General features: G+C 40.5%; 1 protein-coding gene across 1 annotated transcript; it reads left to right on the top strand.

The window, feature by feature from the left end:
* Positions 1 to 5,153: 5,153 nt before the first annotated feature.
* Positions 5,154 to 9,675, top strand: LOC308079031 (fasciclin-2-like; the record flags this gene model as incomplete). Its single annotated transcript, XM_080420368.1, has 8 exons — positions 5,154 to 5,226; positions 5,833 to 5,915; positions 6,446 to 6,560; positions 6,784 to 6,872; positions 7,594 to 7,899; positions 8,013 to 8,291; positions 8,973 to 9,269; positions 9,383 to 9,675. Exons 1-8 carry the CDS (start codon positions 5,156 to 5,158, stop codon positions 9,673 to 9,675), a joined length of 1,533 nt encoding a protein of 510 aa, XP_080276494.1. The 5' UTR covers positions 5,154 to 5,155.
* Between the last annotated feature and the right edge of the window lie 12,239 nt (positions 9,676 to 21,914).

The following is a 21,914-nucleotide window of genomic DNA, read 5'->3' as shown; positions in this document are numbered from 1 at the left end:
TAATTCAGTTAGTTTTAGTTAGTTTTGACAAAAAAAATCTAATTCAGTTAGTTTTAGTTAGTTTATAGAGCGGGTTTGCTAGTTTTTATTTAGTAGGATTCAATAGGTCAAAGTAAGTATTGTGTGATAAAAACTCAACAAAAGATACCATTTAAAAATATAAATTATTCAGTTACTGTTAGACAATCAACCATCCACACAACTATAACCACAGTCCACAAGATAGCAGCCTCAAGTGCAAAATGTACTGTGCCTGGTACAAATCAAAATAGCCATACAATATATGAACATAAATACATAAACCCTTTCATGACACACACAGGGACCAGGGGTCTCAGGCAGAGAGGCTGCCTTGTCAAGGTACTCGCTATCAGTGGTGGAAAAAGTACTCACATTTGTTACTTAAAGGGATACTTCACTTTTGGCCCGGCGACTTATTTAAAAAAAATATAAAAAATAAATGAAAAAAGTTATGGAAAATTCATGGCCCCCTCACACATTAGTAGGACACTCTAATGCGTGAGGGGGCCATGAATTTTCCATAACTTTTTTCATTTATTTTTAATATTTTTTTTAATTAAGTCCCCGGCCCGAAAGTGAAGTATCCCTTTAAGTTAAATTATCAATACTGCAATGTAGAAATACTCTGTTACAAGTAAAAGTCCGGAATTCAAAATGTACTTGAGTAAAAGCACAAACGTATTGGTATCAAAATGTACTAAGTACAAACAAAGGTAAAAAGTACTCATTATGCAGAATGTCCCATTTCACACGTTTTCAAAATGTAGGGCAGGCTATAAAAGGATACAAATCTTTTGAAAAAAGCAGATCTACAAGCTCACCAAAGCATTGTGATCTTGTAGATCGGCTATTTTCAAATGGACGAAATGAAGTGGGTATAATGTATGTTTTGTGATAATAATCAAAATACCTACAAAGTAACTAGTAACTAAAGTTTTCAAATAATTATAGTGGAGTAAAAGTACCATAGGCCTATTTACCTCTGAGAGATGTAGTGGAGTAGAAGTAAAAATACTGAAAATTGGAAATACTCCAGTAAAGTAAAAGTACCTCAAAATTGTACTAAGTGGGCTACAGTACTTGAGTAAATATACTTAGTTACTTTACATCGTGGTCCGTGGGGTTTTTCCCCTTGAGAATTGCTCCACAAATTAAATCAGTAGCATTTGTTTCCACCACTACAAGGCACTTGCTATTGTCTTTCTCGTTGTTGTATTCAAATAAATCCCATATGGGACTCTGCCTCTTTCTCCCAACTTGTTTTGCCGACACCATTATGGCAAAGTAACGTGCTGCTCTGTGTTCTGCTCTGCGCACGGTGTCGAAAGTCAACACAACGGCAACCAGAAGTCTCGCCCCAAAGCACGCTCGTCCCCATTTCTCCCCCGTACCATAGCAGGGGAATAACGCCGGATTTGCCCCAGGGCGACTGTGTTTTGGGGCGAACACAGTCAGAGTACCCACGGTCGCGCAAACTGCAGTGAAACTGGTGGGGAAATTAATACAAATTAATTTCAATCCAAAAGGCTTATTAAAACGAAAACGAAAACTGGGGCACGGTGGCGCAGTCGGTAGCGCTGTCGCCTCACAGCTAGAAGGTCCTGGGTTCGATTCCCGCCGGGGACGCTGTGGGCACTGGGGGCGTGTCTTCTCCTCCGCGTCATCAGCGCCCATACCCTAGGTGGGGTTGGCGAAAGGGCCTACTCTGTGTGGAGTTTGCATGTTCTCCCCGTGTCTCCTAGGGTAGTTAATACCCTCACAAAAACATGTAGTAATCCTGGTCACTATACCGCCTCCCCCATGACAGCCGGGGCGCCTGATGGAGGGGAAGGGAACTGGTTGGAATAACGTGTTCCTTCCACGCGCTACGTCCAACCAGGGAAACTCCCCCCTGTCAGGTGACAAGAAGGTCAGTTGGCTCTCATGCCTGAAGGAAGCATGAGCTCGGCCCTGGCCTCCCTACTGTGGGGTGACAGGTGTAATACTGGTGTAGGGCTGGTGTAGCGCCCAGGATCACTTAGGAAATTGGCACCGGGTGAAAAAATGGGTTACAAAAATCGCGGGATAAAAATTTAAGAAAAAAAAAAAAACGAAAACGAAGGGCATTTTGACTATAATTTCAGTTAGTTTTAGTTAGTTTTGTAAACACACAATACAGTTTCAGTTAGTTATCGTTTTTCTTTTTTCTTTTAGTTTTTATTTAGTTTAGTTAACTGAAACGTTTTTTCACCTTTAGTTTTCGTTATTTCGTTAACTATAATAACCTTGCTATGAGGTACCATTCATTTTACACACTGTCCATCACTAATATTGTTTTATCCATCTCTAGTGTGACAACAACTGACGGCATTAGATGTGTGAATCCAGAGTCATACTTGGGAATGTCTATTTATCAATTCAACACAACAGGTAAGACTAGAAATCTTATCATTGTGTGTTGTTCGGTTCACTTTAGTTCTGGGGAGAATAATTTGCTGTAATGTATTTGTCTGTTATGCTAAACAACGAATGAATAAAATATGTATGATAAAAACACAGATTGTGGTTTTAATATTTAATTATGTATTATTTGAATGCAACTGTTTATGCAACTACGTTTCTTGTCATCATTCCACAGGTCAATATATCTGCAAATGTTCAGGTCAAGGAATCGACTCCATGCACCCAAGACTCTTTAAGAATGAGCAGATATATGAAGTGAATCTATTCTGTCCACACAGGGAGATCATGTAAGTAGAATGTTCAGTAACACTTTAACAGATTATAATTAATTCATTAATGAATTAATACATACTTGACATTAAGTTCATAATTAATTGAGTAAGTAAGTAATGATTAACTAATGATGAACACCTGGGGGTCCCCTTGGGACCACCGGGCGTATCCAGTGAGCCAGTCTAACTTGGGAGACCCCCATCAGCCTAACACACAGCCATGCACCACATGGAAGTTTTGAAACAACAACCACCACCAGATTCTCCTCACTACTGCTACCCGCCTATGAGCACTCATCCTATAGGCATAGAAGCCACCAAAAGAAATCTGATCTACAAACCCACCATGTGTGACCCTTAACTAATGATATATTAACTTTTGAATTAACATGAATTCATGATAAATTCATGATGAACTAGACGCGTCGCAATTCTGGGAAATTGCAAAGTGTGGTTGCGCCGACGCCGGTCGCGGCCGCCGGGACTCTAGGGATATGCCGGGAGGAATACCGTCGGAGGCCGCGCGACGTGCCATTCGAATCGGGTGCCGATCGGATCCTGCCTTCGTGATACGTGCCGTTTCGATTTTAGGAAATAGGCCCCTGCCACTAAATAAATAGGCCCCTCCCACAAATGTAACGGGCCAATCATATTGTCACGTCACTCCTGATATCGCTTTTATTTCATTTTGAGAGGATTGATCCCCCCAAAAATCTTGTTTTTGCATCGAACGGTTACGTTTTGCGCATTTGTGGCGCCCCCTATGGGTTAAAGTGGAAATGCTTTTGGGGATTCGTTGAGTAAACCACCCTTGACATGTGATTCAAATTTGGGATTGACCGGACGTTTTGTTCGTGATTTTTGGCCTTTTTTGTAAAACAGGCCCCTCCCACTAAATTTGGAAGCCATTTATGGACGAACGGTAATGACTATCAAAATTCTGCTTGGAGATGTTTATCGCATGGGTCCAGAGATCATCTGTACCGATTTTTGTGAAATTTGGACAAAATATGTGGGAGGAGGAGCTAAAAGTGTGTTTTTAAGAAAATTCTAAATGGCGGAAAATCTATCCTGACGCAAATGGGCGTGGCCTATATAGGGAGTTGCGTAATGACCCAAGGAATCCAGGGAATATATTTTTTATTTTACGACCAACGGTTCAAGAGTTATAGGCCAAAACGTAAAGTGGACTGTTATAGCGCCACCATGAGGCCGATTGCTGTAATTATTTTATTAATAATTTGCACTAAATTATGAACCTCCCCTCGAAATCTGGTAACTCTAGCTCTTACGGTTTCTGAGAAAAAAATACTTGAATTTGAGTTTTTTCACTTTTCCATTAAAGTGGATGGGGAAATGTAATGCACCAATAAATTAATATCAATAAAAACTATTTAACCAATCTCTTAGCAAAATGATAGCACACGATTCCCGGTGAGGCCGGTCATTTTGACATATGTCGCAAAATTGGGAAAAATAAACTGTGGGAGGAATAGCGCGCCAAAATAAGTTTATCTAGAAATAATAAAGTGGGAAGAGTATTATGGTCTGGTTGCCCTGTTAGGGCAACCACACTAATAAATGTATCAGTTAATAATTAATGAAGCATAAATACAAGAGTTAATTAATTATGTGTATGAATTCACCACTTACAGTATGACAAAGTGTTACTTGTGAGGTGCCATTCATTTTAAAAGTTGTCCATCACTGATATTATTTTATCCGTCTCCAGTGTGGAAACAGCTGATGTAAAGCAATGCGTGGATCCAGAGTCAAACTTGGGAAAGTTTATCATTCTCAAAAGAGCAGGTAAACATAACATAGGCTGCTCAGCGGAGCTTATATCAGTGCCAGGCTGGGTTGCCTAGCCAGGGTTGTGTACGTATTGGGGTGTAGATGTCAGGATGTGAGGAAGCTGGGGCAACAGCATTTCTATGACATACGGTACAACATTCTGCATTTTTTTGTGCCCCCATGGCCACAAACATGAACAGTTGCACGGTCCATCTGTCGTACAAACTCTATTTACCCCCTCAGCAAATGTCCTGACGGCTGCAGCCCACGACTGACACAACCCTGGGTAGGCGAGCAGGCCTGGTGGAGATCTGTGCTCTGAGGAGCACACTTTTCTAGAAGAACATCAAGTTGCTTAAACATTTTCTATTAATTGGATAATACCATAGTAATTTCAAACATGGTTAGATTGCTTTGAAAAACCATGGATTTAAAAAAAATATTACTCGCTAATCTTGTCATTGTATTTCTTCTGCTGGTTTACTTTAGCTCTGGGGAGAATAATGTGATGTTATTTATTTGTCTGCTAATGTTTGTTATTAGTATAATAACACAGCTAAAGCATTTCATATTTAATTATTAATGCAACTGTGCATTTCAACTAAGTGTCTTGTTCCTTCGACTCCATGCACCCGAGTCTCATCAGAAACCACGAGATATATGAAGAGACTCAGTTCTGTCCAGGCAGGGAGATTGTGTAAGTAGAATGTTTTTAAACAGCCTTTAGGTTGTTTTAGACGGGGAGCTGTTGACGTGCCATAGTAATTAATTTTCAATGAGAGGCGGGCGATTATTTGGGATTCGCTGAGAAGTTGAGGGGTGGAGAGGCGAGCGGGCGTGCAGGTCCCGTGAAATTCTCACGCTCGTGCTCGTTTGTGAACACGCCCGGGGGAAGAGCTGGATTGTAGTCAGCTTTTTCCCCCTCTGCACGCAGGAGGACAAAACAACAATGATCGCGGTGCGATCCCCGCAGATCCAAGAGAAAACGCCCACGTCAACCGCTCCCCATCTGAAACGACCTTAAAAAGGGATACTTCACTCTCGGGCCGGGGACACATTTAAAAAAAATATTAAAAATAAATGAAAAAAGTTATGGAAAATTCATGGCCCCCTCACGACACGCAGTGTCCTACTAATGTGTGAGGGGGCCATGAATTTTCCATAACTTTTTTCATTTATTTTTTATATTTTTTTTAAATGTGTCCCCGGCCCGAGAGTGAAGTATCCCTTTAAGTCATATTCCTGTGAGGTGCCATTCATTTTAGACGCTGTCCATCATTAATATTATTATATCCATCTCCAGTGTGACAACAACTGACGGCAAGAAGCCATGCGTGTTTCCAGGGTCAAATTTGGGAAACTTCATCTATGATATCAGAAGAAAAGGTAGGACTAGAAAAGGCAGATCGACAGAGAGCATATCTCTGCCAGGCTGCATAGCTCTCTGTGTGTGTGTGTGTGTGTGTGTGTGTGTGTGTGTGTGTGTGTGTGTGTGTGTGTGTGTGTGTGTGTGTGTGTGTGTGTGTGTGTGTGTGTGTGTGTGTGTGTGTGTGTGTGTGTGTGTGTGTGTGTGTGTGTGTGTGTGTGTGTGTGTAGTCCCAGGGTTGGACTAACACAGCCCTGGGTAGGCAAGCAGGCCTGGTGGAGATATGCACTCTGAGGATCGCACTTTTTTTAGTTGAACATCAAGTTGCTTAAACATTTCCTAATATTTGGATAATACCATATATAGTCATTTCTAATACGGCTAGATTATCTTATAGACAAAAATCGTATTTTTACTCTGTAATCATTAATCATTAGTTCCATGGAGAATTAGGTATTTGTCTGCTAATTGGGTTAGTTGAAAAAAAGAACAGATAATTGTTTTAATTACTTCAATTAATTCAATGCAACCTGGAAAACCTGCAAAACAGGTCAACGTGGTAGCTGCAGATGTCCAGATCAAGGAATCGACTACATGAACTCAAGTCTCATTAAGGATTCCGAGATAAATGAAGCGTCTCCATTGTGTCCAAGCAGGGAGATCATGTAAGCAGAATGTTCTAAACTGAAGTTAATGCTGCGTTCACACTGGCAGATACAAAGATACAGTCTATCATTCATTTTCAATGGAAGCCAGCGACATGAAGATACAAAGACATATGCCCAACGTTTGTAGCTGCCAGTGTGAATGCATCATAAGTCAGAATGCTGTGAGGTGCCATTCATTTTACATGCTGTCCATCACTAATATTATGTTATCCATCCCCAGAGTGACAACAACTAACGGCACAGAGGAATGTGTGAATCCAGAGTCAGACTTTGGAAATTGTATCTATCAATTAAATATCACAAGAACAGGTAAGACTATAAAAGGCTGCTCTGCAGTGTCTCATAATCCTACTGTATGCTGTTGACCTTTCACTATTGTAATGGATTCATTTCAAGAGGTGGGGAAGCCTCTCTGCAGTAAAGCTCCACTGTTTACTTGCCCATGTTCCTCAGATTTACATTATTCTCATGATCTCATGATCATTCTCATCTCATGATCAACAATATTGAGCATGAAAACATTTTCTGAATTCTATTTCAAACATAATCTCTGATTGCATCATCAGAGCAATGTCTTCTTGATGATGTAATTTCCAGCTTCAGTAATACTATCACTGCTAATACTATTATTCATAAATCAAGAATAACTGCCATTGATATGATAAGCAATACTAGCCGATGAGTGCAAGGACATTTCTAAAACGGATTGGTTGCTTTCTGCTTGCGCTATGTGTACAAGGGAAATATCAAGGAGAAAGCCATAGGATGTGTTGACACAGGAGACATGACGGCAAAAGTAATAGCAGAGAAAATCCTGGCAACTGTGCAACCTTTCAACTTAGACAGAAACATGTGTGTTGAGCTGGGGTTTGAGGGGCCTCTGTAATGTCTGGACACAATGATTAAGATGCCAACTGTCCTTTGTAGGATGAAACTATTTTATATGTTCAAACATCATCACCAGTGTGTTACAGTACCCTATTATTTTAAATACATCTGTAGATATATTAACATAATGTGTGTTGTTCAGTCTACAGAAATGAAACCGTCAACCAGGGGGATAATGTTACCCTGACAAACACCAGACAGACATGCAGTGAGTTGCTTTACACAAACTGGACAATAGACATGAAGAAACAGCAGTGTCAGATAAACTTGAACAGTGATGGTCACGGTCAAAACTCTTGTGAGGATGAGAAGACTCTCCACAACACATCTACTGGTGAATCATACCTGCTCATCCCAAACATCTCAAACAGTGACGAGGGGGTCTACACCTGTGAGTCTGTCTACAAACAAGGAAGTGACTTTGCTATCTATAATATATCTGTCAGAGGTAAGTCTGTAATTTCTCTCACTGGGCATATATTGTAATTTATGTAAACACTGAACTGGTATTTGATGACCTTGTTACTATTCAGTGAGTGTCAGTCTTTCTGTTCTGTCCAGTCCCTCCTCATGTGTCAGCCAGTCTGCAGTGGCAGGGTGACAGGTGGGTGGCTGTGTGTTTAGCTGAAAGAGGAAAACCTGCTGCCTCCATCGTCTGGAAGAACACGGCAAATTACTTGATTGTACCTAGAGTGGACACCCAGAGTCACCCAGATGGATTCTACACAGTGAAAAGCCAACTAGCTCTACCAGACGCAGTAGCCACACCCAACCTGACCTGTGCTATTCAACACCCTTTCTGGGACACAGAGCAAATCACAACGCCACACGCCTCCACAGGTAGGCTACAGTTTGAATGAGAACGCAAAGATAGAAGCAACCAGGACTGGTTGCAACCCGTTATATTTGGGTGGACTGGTAGATGTCATGTTGTAGGTGGGTGGGCAACTGAATAATGACCCCTTTTGATTGATTGAACGGTTGATTGATTGGTTTTGGTGAAGTTATTTACTTTAGAGCAAATTGAATCCACACAATTACAAACAGGTATTGTTTTCAGTGTGGCTCTGTAGGAGGTTAGACTAGAAATGGCCAGTAGGCCAATGATATAAGTCCCCAAATTATTCCATATATATTTTCTTTAATGAAATATTTGTATTTAATAAAGTTTAAGTGAATGGAAGTTGAAACCATTGAGTCTTTATGTCATATGTCATGGATGACTCATGTCACTGGCCACATTCCCATGAACCACAATGTTAACAGACTCCATCTTGTTTTAAGGAAATACACCTTATTGTCTCTTTGTTAGAGGTAGTACCCTATTCTTGGTATCCTTAAAGTTGTTTTTTACAAACCATCTATACGTTCAAACAGTCAAATCTCTAATGAATTAAGGTTTCTTTTGGGTTAAGATTCCCACTGTCCTTTGTATCAGGATATAACCACTGTGAACACAGTATTCTTATATTTTAAACATATCTAGATGTATTAATTAACATAATTTTTGTTGTTGCTTAGTCTACAGAAATGAAACCGTCAACCAGGGGGATAATGTTACCCTGAATTGCATCAGAATGTGGGGCAAGATGCTTTACACAAACTGGACAATAGACTTAAAGAACAAGCGGTGTCAGATAGACTTTAACAGTGATGGTCAAAACTCTTGTGAGGATGAGAAGACTCTCCACAACACATCTACTGGTGAATCATACCTGCTCATCCCAAACATCTCAAACAGTGACGAGGGGGTCTACACCTGTGAGTCCGCATACAAACGAGGAAGTGACTTTGCAATCTATAATGTATCTGTCAGAGGTAAGTCTGTCATTTCTCTCACTGGGCATATATTGTAATTTATGTAAACACTGAACTGGTATTTGATGACCTTGTTACTATTCAGTGAGTGTCAGTCTTTCTGTTCTGTCCAGTCCCTCCTCATGTGTCAGCCAGTCTGCAGTGGCAGGGTGACAGGTGGGTGGCTGTGTGTTTAGCTGAAAGAGGAAAACCTGCTGCCTCCATCGCCTGGAAGAACATGGCAAATGACTCGTCTGTACCTAGAGTGGACACCCAGAGTCACCCAGATGGATTCTACACAGTGAAAAGCCAGCTAGATCTCCCGAATGGAGTAGCCAGCCTGACCTGTGCTATTCAACACCCTTTCTGGGACACAGAGCAAATCCCCATGCTGCAACTCCCATGCACAGGTAGGCTACAGTTTTAGCCTGATTGTCAGACTGAAGCTGCGTGGAGCTTCAGTCTGACAGATCTACAATGTGACACACTGTGAGCTTGTAGATCGGCTATTTTCAAATGGTCGAAATGTATATAGGCTGAAGTGGTCATTTAGGTTGCAATAAAAATCTACAAAGTGGTAACTAAAGTTTTCCAATAATTGTAGTGGAGTAAGAGTACAATATTTGCCTCTGAGTATTGGGGTAGAAGTAAAAGCATTGAAAATTGGAAGTACTCCAGGAAAGTAAAAATACTTCAAAATTGTATTTGAGTAAATGTGCTAAGTTACTTTACACCACTGGGTGGGCGAATGGACGGACGGACAGATGGATTAAGGGGGGCGTACAAAGCAAATGTAACCCACAAATGATGAAGAGTCATTCATTCATTCAGGAACTTCACCCGGCGGGCTGATGGAGAGATGGAGTATTGTTGCTCTCCTCCTTGCATTCATTTTGATGGTGGGTTGGATATCTTCTGGTAAGTTACTCTGAAACCTCATATCACCATTATGTTCTGTTCTGTTTGTTTATGTTGTCTCCACCAGGCTGTATGGCCGAAGGCTGGAGACTATGTTTCCGCCCCTGTCCGTCCATCCGTGTGTCAGTCCATCCGTGTGTGTGTGTGTGTGTGTGTCTGTGTGTGTGTGTGTGTGTGTGTGTGTGTGTGTGTGTGTGTGTGTGTGAGAAACTTTGCACGCACACTCCCAGTAGGCCAAGGAAAAACGTCTGTCACAAATTATTTTAAATTGTTTTAGCCTGCAGTATAACTCTTATAACTCTTTCCATAGATCATTTAATCAACCACGTAGGCCAAGCCCATTTCTGTCTGAAAATATTTTCGCCATTTAGCATTTAACAAAACACACTTTTTGCTACTACTGGCCTACACAGATTGTTCAGATTCCATTACGATTGGTCAATGATTGGCTTGTGGGAGGGGCCGGTCAGGCTATCTGCCTATAGCCAGCATATCATTTACATCATAATTGTCTACCAGCATGATGTTATGTTAATGTTATGTCATCAGATTGTATAAAGAAGATCTTCTCTTCATGTGGGCCTCAGCGTGTCGTTGATGCTGAAGGTGAGTGAGTTCTAGAACATTATGTGTACAGTTTGTGATGTGAGTTGGTCTGGAGTTAAACCTCAGACTCATTTATTATCATATTGGGTGCGTTCGGAAATTGCGCACCGGAGCGCACTCGCCCATTAGTTTGTATTGGCCCGTCCGCTCAGTGCTGTATATCCGAACGCACCCCTAGACTCAAAAACTTGTATCTTCATATTTCATCATTTAATGTTTTCTTTCATAAATTAATTCCCTATTTCATATTTTGTTGTATGCCAGTTACACAAACGTTAACGTTAAAATATAGCCGATCAACAAGCTCACAAGAGCTTTCAAGACAAAAACATAAATAATCCAAATAATCAGAGATATTAGTAATTCTATTTCCATGTTCTATAGTTTGAATGAAGTAGTTCTAAAGCATGGTTAAGTGAGCTGACAGTAGCTGGAGTATGTTACAGCTCACTGACAACATTTAAAAAGTCTCACACCAAAACCAACAGAACAATGAGACATATACTAGTCTGAAACTGGTGTTAATGTTTTAAACTGACTAACAGCTCTAATATCTGTTCTTCTGTACTCAGGAGGTGAAAGAGCAGAATCCTCTTCATCAGCAGCTGAATATGAAGGCAGGTTCCATGGATTAAAACTAAAATAAATTCTCACGACTCAACAACTTTGTCAGGCCAAAAGACCCAATCTGTGATTTATGAAACGAATAGCACAATATGTATAATTATGATGTTTTAGTAATACTGTTCTAAACCTATGTTCCTACTCTTCTACATACAGCTAACCAGTTGAACCAAGCTAACCCTACCCCAAAATAATATTTGAACTGGGGACCCCCCAAAATAATCATATTTGAATGGGGGACCCCCCCCCCCCCTGACAAGCACTTGAAATTGTTGGAGGCATTACATTTTGCTTGACTCAAATAGCAGATCTACAAGCTCTACGCCTAGCGCCGCGAGGCGTTGTGAACTTGTAGATCTGCTATTTTCACAATCTCTGCCTCTTTCTCATACTGTTTGACATTACTGATTACTTATGTTGATGAAGTAATGGTCTTTTTCTTTTTTTGAGGTATTAAAAAAAGGTCTTAAAAGTCCTTAAATTGTCACTTCACCGTCATCTGAGGACCCCCCACCAAAAACAAAAAATCATGTGGGGACCCCCCTGGGGGTGCCGAGAACCACTGCAGTAGGCAACATGCTTCCATTGAATACTTCTATGGAATCCAAATGAGAACTTTAATCCATGAGGCTCTCATGGTTTCTATCTATAAAATGCATAAGTGTCTATAGTCATGTTACAATGTGCATTTTGTATTTGAAGTCTGCCACCTCACTTTGGCAACACAAGCAACATCAGCACAATTTAGCATCGTGCCCCAATAACTGACATTTGTGTGTGTGTGTGTGTGTGTGTGTGTGTGTGTGTGTGTGTGTGTGTGTGTGTGTGTGTGTGTGTGTGTGTGTGTGTGTGTGTGTGCGCACTTGTGTGTTTGTGTCATAGAAATTCCACTCCAGACAATACGATCCACGACGGGACAAGAACCACCAAGAACAGCCATGAGTCACCATGACCTGACTGGTACTGTAGATCTTACAGCTCACTGACAACATGTAGGAAGTCTCACAGCAACAAAACCAACAGAACAATGACACTTAAACTATAGTCTGAAGCTGGTGTTGATGTTTTAAACTGACTAACAGCACTAATATCTGTTCTTCTGTACTCAGGAGGTGAAAGAGCAGAAGCCACTTCATTAGCAGCTGAATATGAAGGCAGGTTCCATTATATCTATAAAATGCAGCAGTATCTATTCATATTACAATGTTTTCCTAAGCCTTTCTTATTTGACTGCGGCCACCTCACTATGATGTATTTCTGATAAACATTGCAATTTAACATCATGCTCCAATAACTGCTTCTTATTTGTTCATGGAAATGACGGATATTTGGTGTGTGTGTGTGTGTGTGTGTGTGTGTGTGTGTGTGTGTGTGTGTGTGTGTGTGTGTGTGTGTGCGTGTGCGTGTGCGTGTGTGTGTGTGCGTGTGTGTGTGTGTGTGTCATAGAAATCCCATAATTCAGCACAAGGTAAGTCTGTTTTCTCTCTGTTACTAACACATGTCTAATGTTTAGTACATTTGTAAAATTGAAAAAAATAGATTTGTGCATATATATATATATATATATATATATATATATATATATATATATATATATATATATATATGCACAAATCTATTTTTACTCTTTGAAGGAGATAAACCAAATAAGGGGAATTATCCCCAAAGTGTGTAAAATAACTCTATGAAACCTCTCCTTTAAATGCAGGAAATGTATCATTTATTATAGTATTGCTTACAACTTTAAGCAGAAAATTCAGGTAAAAGTAAGTAGATTGAATACAATGTTCAATTAAGCTGTTACAAATTAATCCATATCACATACATGAGAATATTAAAGTTCTATCCAAATAGATCTCAAATACATAGGTAATCTTACCCTCCCATGCTGTGATAAAACAAGACATAACTAAAATATCACCTTCTGGTAGTTCCTTCCAATAATCCAGATTCCTTCTTTCTACCTGTTGTCTATTTTACATAGTCAGGGGATATTAGCAGAATATTTTCCAATCTTGGAATAAATTCCATACCAAAAAAAATCTTCGCCAATGTGTTTGTAAAGGTGTCTAGTAACACATCTCACAAAGACTGAAATGCAGTCCCCCTAGGAGAATTTTTGACAGCTCCTTAAAGTTGACCATAAGCATTTGTTTTGCACCAAAACCACTCCTTGGGCTAAAAACGGTCATAGCCATCCTTTTCCAGGTATACTTTTTGTGTAAAAAGCCCATTGAGATTGGGCCGTTTTTAGCCCAAGGAGTGGTTTTGGTGCAAAACAAATGCTTGCAATGGATTCAGAATCATAAAAACACCCTAGTTTGACACCTCACATGCTACTTAAAACAGAATTAAATTTAGATTAGATTTTTGATTTTTTTTTAACCAAGGTTATGGTGGGTACCCCAACTTTAAGGAGCTGTCAAAAATTCTCCTAGGGGGACTGCATTTCAGTCTTTGTGAGATGTGTTACTAGACACCTTTACAAACACATTGGTGAAGAATTTATTTGGTAAGGAATTTATTCCAAGATTTTTTTAATATCCCCTGACTATAAAGCAGAGTGAGGTATAAGGCGTACAATCTTTCCCTCGCCTGACTACAACCTAATAATAGGCTATAAAGGGTGAGGCCCCTTATAAGACCCATCATCAAATTGGGAGATCTTTTAGTCTAATACACGCACTATGTTTTTGGCTGATTTTTCTACCCCATCTATTATTAAGCATCTAAATTCCATATTCGCACAAGTCAGAGGCTAATTCCCCAACTCGGGTGATATGGTGAGATTACTATTTATACCCCAGGTCTCTAACGACAGCGCACAAAGTCTCTCAACAACTTGAACTCTGAACATTGTTTATAAATGGCATTTTGGCCCATCCTATTTTTCCTACCACCCACGTTCTCTTGACCATATCCCGTTTATTACCATGGTCAGCGTGACTGTGCTTGATGCATCATGACCCTTTTAATCTATGTCTGGGACATATCACCTCATCCCTATTCTTACACACTATTTCACCATATGCAATACCCTTAGGGAAATTATGTTTCCATAGTCTCAGTAGCTATTACCCTATACACTAGTCGTGACCATTATTTTCCTATCTATACTATTTATCTCAGTTTACTTATTGTCTGCTGACTAACCCAAATAAATTTAAGTATAAAGCATTTACTCTTCACCCCACTATCGCCTAATCAGTGTATTCCTGTGCTACACCCAGTCTGTCTAGTAAAGCCTTTTCTCCCCCCTTGTAATACTACGTTACCTTCTATCTTTATACTTTCCTCCCTTTCCTCCTCCTTTCAGTGATTACTTCATCCTTACCACTTCTTCTAGTGATTAACACAATCTTTAAGCATATAGTAAGCATTACCACACTTTATCATTATTTATAAGTATTTTTATTCTTATAGAGAGTAGAGTAAAAATAGAGTATTTCTACTCTTTCTTCTCAAAGTCACACTCTCTCTGCTTTTTGGCTCCTCGCCCAGCTTTCATGGTTTCCTGTCCTCCACTAGAAGTTCCTCTTTTCTAGCTGTTTCTTTCACTGCTAACCTATTTCGTCATTCTCACACACACTGTCGTGGCCCTGTCTTTTCTCACATCTTAATTTTAACCCCTTCCATTCAAGCTTGAAACAGAAAAAGATTTTAAGTACCCTCCTCAGTACTCAGTTCATCAAATTAACACAGTTTAGGCATAAGGCATCCATCCAATGAATACATGAAACAATATGGTGGAGGATCGCTCTGATCTCCCTCATTGCCAACTGATTCTCTTATGGACTGTCCGGTGATGATGGAGGGGTAGGTGAATTCCCCCTTCCTGGAGTGGAAGGCACGTAGACCAGGGAATTATGCAACCTGGTGATGATGCGGCCTGGTGATTGTGGTCGTTGCAACATCAACCTTATCAGCTGCTGCTGTTGGGGTGTCGCCTCTGGACCCTGTTCTAACTCCACCTCCCTGTGCTCCTCACTCCCCTGCTGCAACTCCTCTATGTCACTCTCCTCATCACTGCTTAACACTATCACAGCATCTCTGTTCCTAGCGTCTGATTCCATCCTGTCTTCCTCATCGCTGATTTCTATCACTACCCTCTGACGCTCTCTCTCTCTCATTGTTTCTCCTAGTTCCTCGATATTTCTCTCTACATTTGCTCTTTCCGCATTAAGAGAGGCGATTGCTAGTCCACCATTTAGGCCAACACATTTTCTAATATCTCCTCATCTCTTAGGGTCATTTCTGAAGGCCCCTGGGCTGCAGAGCTGGGCCCGCTCTATTACGGGGCATAGCGCCATCTGAAGGCCCCTGAGCCGCTGAGCTGGGCCCTGCTTGACTGTTATGGCGCATAGTGCCATATGAAGGCCCCTGAGGTGTCGGTACCACATAAGCTACTTGTTTGGCTTTTGCCAGCCGCGGATCTCGATTCATGCAAACAACTGCCCTCCGGGCGACACCATACTCCCTGAAATATAAATTGAATATTGTACATATTTGCCGGATCCAGGGGGTCTGGCTTACATGAGGCTTTGTACCTGTTTTCTCCATACATGGGCATGGTCACTTTGTCCTTAGGCCCCAGCCATAAAAGTCTGTCCCCCTTTCGTCCATACATGGGCATGTTTTGTACCTGTTTTCTCCATACATGGGCAAAAGAATGGTTTTGGTCACTTTGTCCTTAGGCCCCAGCCATAAAAGTCTGTCCCCCTTTCGTCCATACATGGGCATAGACACAGGCTGACACGTCATGTGAAGTCTGGGTCTGGCAAAACCAGGTCTCCTGGTCTTGTTTAATGATCCCTACCATACTCCCTGAAATATAAATTTAATATTGTACATATTTGAAGAATGCCTGCTGTATCATTATATAACCTGAAACAGTACTCGAATACATTGTACATATTTGCAGATAGTGTCGTTTTATTCTCTTTAAAATGGGTATATTTCAACTCCTTGTCTTGTGCGTTTCTGAAGTTATGGAGGTTGGAATGGTGTTTGTATCTTAGATGTTGTAGCAAATTACATTTGCCAAAGAATTGGGAATATGGAAATGAGAACAACAAAAGATAATTTCAGAAATATGTAATCTTTAACAGTGTATCAATTCAGTAGTTGACATAGGCTACTGTACTCGTGTTGTTGTTGTTTTTTGCATACTCTTATATTTAGCATTTGTTTTACTCTATATACATTTTGCTTCATTGCACATTTTATCCAACATGTCATATTACCTTGAAGTAAAACTTTAAAAAACTAAAAGGTGACTGATTGTGTGAAATTACATTTGGTATTCAAATTGCTTTGAGGTGTAGTTTATAATAAATATATTTGGTATATATATTGCTTTGAGGTGTAGTTTATAATAAATATATGTGGTATTCATATTGCTTTGAGGTGTAGTTTTATAATAAATATATTTGGTATTCATATTGCTTTATAATACATATATTTAGTATTCATATTGCTGAGGTGTAGGGCAGATATAAAGGCTTCAGTGGACCTGTACATTTTGAATCAGAGAAACACAGTATCTAAAACAGTGGAATGGTGTGAAAAATAGTATATATAATTGCAGCTCAAATTAAAGTTACTGTGGTCATGGGTTGAGTAAAAAATATCTTTTGTCAGATTAAAGAAAAGTTTATATACAAGAAGTGTAAACATGTTTGACCAGAGACATCGTATATGAGCTTCAAGGAGTATGTTTGTTTTAATATTGACAACCACAGATATACTGTGATTATTCACAAATAGCAGATCTACAAGCTCACAACAACACATCTAAGTATAAAGAGAGCTCTTGTCTGCACAGAAGATCAGAGCTCACAGATCACACAGTAGTGTGGAGAGGGAAGGTGTAGAGCGACATCTAGTGGCAGAATACTGTCTGTATTTTTACTTTGTTATGGCACTCTAAGTTTTATGCATATTTTGCCATACCTTAATACATGTTTGATGATTTGTATTTTTGGTAAATCCCCCCCTGGAGAGAAATACACTGGTCAGAGGCCAAAACCTCTAGTTTCAAAAACAGTGGAATATTGAATATATAAAGAAAATAGTAATCTCACACAGAGGCTAATCGAAGTGACCAAGATCACATAGATCAGCGGATCTCAACCAGTGGTCCTTGGGGCCACCAGTGGGGTCTTGGGGGGGTGCCAGGGGGTCCCCAGTGAAATTAGTTAACATAGCGTCACAATCATTTTAACCACTTAGCTTTGGCTATTCAAAAATAGCAGATCGCACTCGGTGCCGCACTATGAGCTTGTAGATCTGCTATTTTTGAAAAATCTTGATAACGTGTGCATATCTTTGAATATATATATTTTCTAAAGCTAACATGTTCAACTAAAATCTTTGCTTCTGGGGGTCCCTGGCACAAAATATTTTCAGATGGGGGTCCGTGGCCAAATGTATATCAATTTAAGGGTCCTTGGCATGAAAAGGGTTGACAACCACTGACATAGATGTATACGTATACTGCTCTTTAACTCTTTAACCAAAACAGCCACAACACAACAGACTCAGTGTACATTCACATCAGTCTTCAATTCCAGAGCCACCCTGCCACAACTCACCACCTAGTATACGTATACTGTACCCTGCCACAACTCACATCTTCAACATCAATACATCACAGCCTAGTATACACATACTGCACCGTGTCACTACTCACTACCTTCAACAACAGACACAACACAGCCTAGTATACACATACTGTACTGGCTACCATGTCACTACTCACTACCTTCAACAACAGACACAACACAACAGACACACTGTAGATTCACATCAGCCTTCAATGCCAGAGCCAGAAACAGACACTGATGCAGTCATTGAGTCCTAATATGACAACAACAACAACAACAACAACACAGCAACAGCATGACATCACATTAGTACACAACATACAACATAATCAGCAGCAACAGCAAAGAAAAAAAAAACAACATTAACAGGTTCCTACCCTGAGATGTCTTCTTCTTGACTTCATCAGTTGTGTAAGTGATGGCCAGCTAGGGTCAAACTTTGGATCTAAAATCATTGTAGACCCTCCTCTCTCTAGGTCATCCTGGGAAGAGGCCTCCAGTCATCTCTCCTCCATACGTTTGGCTAGCAGCTGGCCAGTACTGTCCTCCCCTGCATCTTTCTTTAGTACGTCCATGCAGGTAGGTAGGTAGGTAGGTAGGTAGGTAGGTAGGTAGGTAGGTAGGTAGGTAGGTAGGTAGGTAGGTAGGTAGGTAGGTAGGTGTGGGACGTCTTCGTGATCAATGTCCATGTGTTGTTGGGTCCCAGAGCACAAGTCTGCTGGCTGGGAGCTCCCAGCTCACTGTGGCCGTCTGGGGGTCTTCACCTTGGCTCTGGTACCCGTGAACATGACTCCTATGGTCTGGAGTAGGTTGGGAGAGACACCATAAACCTGGAGTATAAGAAAGAAAGAAAGAAAAAATAGTATAATAGTAAATATGTTTTTCTTCTCTACACATATTGGTTTTTTTTAGGTCTACACTAGAAACCTGTCATGGGTATACATACTGTACCTACAGTAAGTAAATTGACATTAAATAGAAATCAATGGTATTAATCAGGTTGTAAGACTTGCTCAAATATCAAGTTACTAATGATGGTTTAATCTACTGACACATTAACACCAAGCAGTGTGAAATATGTGTTGATCTAATATTCAATAATTTCTCTTTAACCACATGAACCTATAGCCTCCCTATTCTAGAGCAAACATTCAGCGAAAATAGCCGGTCTACAAGCTCACCACCTGATACGTTGTGAGCTTGTAGATCGGCTATTTCTACGGATAAAAGGGGCGAACCAAGTTTAGAGCCCTGGGGGACCCCTGACAACTGTGTAGGGTTTAAGTGGTTCATGAGAGATTGGTCTGTTGAGCTACTGTACTTCTGTCTCCACTAGATGGCAGCAGAGTATTTTTTATGACAGGTTGTAACAATGCATACAGTAGAAACATTGAATGCAGCTACAGTATAGCTGTTAGGAACCAGCAGAGATCAGGGTAGATCTCCTTCATAGCTGTAATAAATAAAACAAACTCATGGGGCAAAGGTGCCATTCTACAATGTATTCAATAGTAAATCTGTAAATAGTTAGTTTTCTATTCAAAAATAAACAATATTAATATAATAGTATTAATTTGTGCACTCTCATGGAGTCTTCACTGAATGATAAATGATTGAACTAAACAGGTAGCATGTGTGTGTCCTTCACTTCCATTACTACAGTCTGGTTTAAGGCCCCCCATGGAAAAAAATAAAAAAGACCCATGTTTTCCTGTAGTGTAGGCAGTTGAGTTACAGTGTGACCACTTAAGACCTGTATACGTCTGTATAGATGGTGCCTGTTGTAGGTGTGCAGCATCTTACATTTAAATGATTTATGACTATTATGATGATCAGCTCATTTTGGCAGCCAGTCAGAAACGTGGTGTTCTTTGAGAGTGTTTGTCTGTCTGTCTCTCTCTGCAGTGGAATGGGACAGGGGCGTAGGAGGGGAATGCATCAATCCAATGTCCAATAGGGGGAGGAGGGGGGGCAGGGGTTCTTTCAGAGCCAGCATCCAGTGTTAAAAGACATTCAAACTGTAAGATGCAGAGTCATTAAATGCCATAGGTTCCAGTATCTAAAATCCAATTACAGCAGAATAAAGTGTCTGGTGCATCTACTTCCCTTTCCAAAGGGGGAGGGGAGGGGGGGGGGGCTTTTGGTTTGAGTCCAGGTCCGTCCTCCTCTGTGTTTGTAGAAATTTGTACTTTTCCGTGTCCTGGACAAAGCTGTCATACTAGAACAGTGGCCAATAAATAGGGAGAGCCTTCCAGCCCAGCACCAATAGCAGCCTGCGATAGAGTAATTATCTCATGCCCTGCACCTGTACAGCTCACTAGTCCAATTGGAGTCCTCAATGCTGACCTGCTGACACTCACACTGCCACTATACACGAATCCACAGAGCGCTGCCCTGGGCGCAGCCATTGCTGCGGTGTCAACGCTCCGCGGACGCTACACCGCAGCAATGGCCGCCTACAGGCAGCTACAGGCAGCGCGTCTGTGGATTCGTCTATAGACTGGCTTCCAAAGCACTGCAACTCAAACTGAAATAATAAAGAAAAGCATGCATGCACACACAATCTAAAGGAATCAACACAAAGCCAGCTACAGCAGGCCTACAAACGAATAAACATTTTATATATTTTTTATATTATAATGAATACACATTTTATTGTACAGAAGTAACTGCTGTAGCCATAACCACTTTAATACAAACCACCAACTATGATGGTTTAGCATGTTGTTCATTTTGGTTTCACAACTTGAACCCTAGTGACCCTATTCTGGGGGGGGGGGGGGGGGCGAACATTTGGCAAAAATAGCAGATCTACAAGCTCGCAACACATCACAACACGATGCACTGTGAGCTTGTAGATCAGATATTTACAGCGAGGAAATTTGGTGAAGAGGGATATTCTAGAGCAGAGGTTTCTCAGAATGGGGTTCGGGGAGCCCTTGAGGGGGTTCCAGTGGGTCCCCAGAAAAAGTATTATAGCATATTTTGTATTTCAGCTTTTTTTTAGAACAATCTATACATTTATAATTTAGACTTTATTTGATTTTCACACAAATATTCTCTTATGGGGGTCCCTGGCACAAAATATTTTTTTGGATAGGGGTCTGCGGCCAAATACATATTAATTTGGGGGTCCTTGACTGTATATAAATCTGTGTGTGCCTCTTGTCCTGCAATTAAGGTCCTACCTCTGTGACTTGCACCGTGACACTTCTCTTCTTCTCTTCCCTACAAACCAAGTGGCAGTTTGTAGCTATGATCAGCTTTTAGTTACAGTAAGTTAAGTTAATAATTATGCTGATTGTCTAACTGTTGGAGACAAAGAAATCAAAACATTCCATTTTATTACATTAGTGATGACACTTTTGTCATTTGTTGTTCATATTGATTGTTATTGGGCTCACTGGGCAGCGAGTCATGTTCTCTTCACTATTTATTAATGTATTTTCCCCACTTTTTTGTGACTCTTAACTCCTTCCACAATCCACATACTTTGACCTATAAACTTGTCTTAACCTCTGGCGACTGATATTGTCCTAATGTGTGAGGGGACTGTACTCTCTCTTAAAAAATAAAAAAAACACGGCCCATCATTCATTAGAAGGATAATATCAGTCACCAGTAGCAGGGACACGTGTTTTCAATGAGTCTAGCATGATTAAAATGGAGTTTGAAGCTACAATGCATAACATTTACTCATATTCATTTAGGATTATACCTGCCCAATTTAGTGTCCCCTCGACCCCAAGGTATAACAGTTTGAACCTTCCTATGATACTCCTGGCCTTGCTTCCTCCCCTTACACTTTGTCTCTTGGAACCTACAACACACACTCTAAGTTAAAAAATAAATCTCTTTAATTGATTGTGATGACAATTTAATGACAACACGACAGCTCAACCTTGCATTTGAG

Source organism: Gymnoscopelus braueri (genome assembly GCF_963280865.1).
Source record: "Gymnoscopelus braueri genome assembly, chromosome: 22".
Taxonomy (NCBI): domain Eukaryota; kingdom Metazoa; phylum Chordata; class Actinopteri; order Myctophiformes; family Myctophidae; genus Gymnoscopelus; species Gymnoscopelus braueri.
Note: the sequence above shows the minus strand (reverse complement) of the source record. Positions and strands in the feature narration are given on the sequence as shown.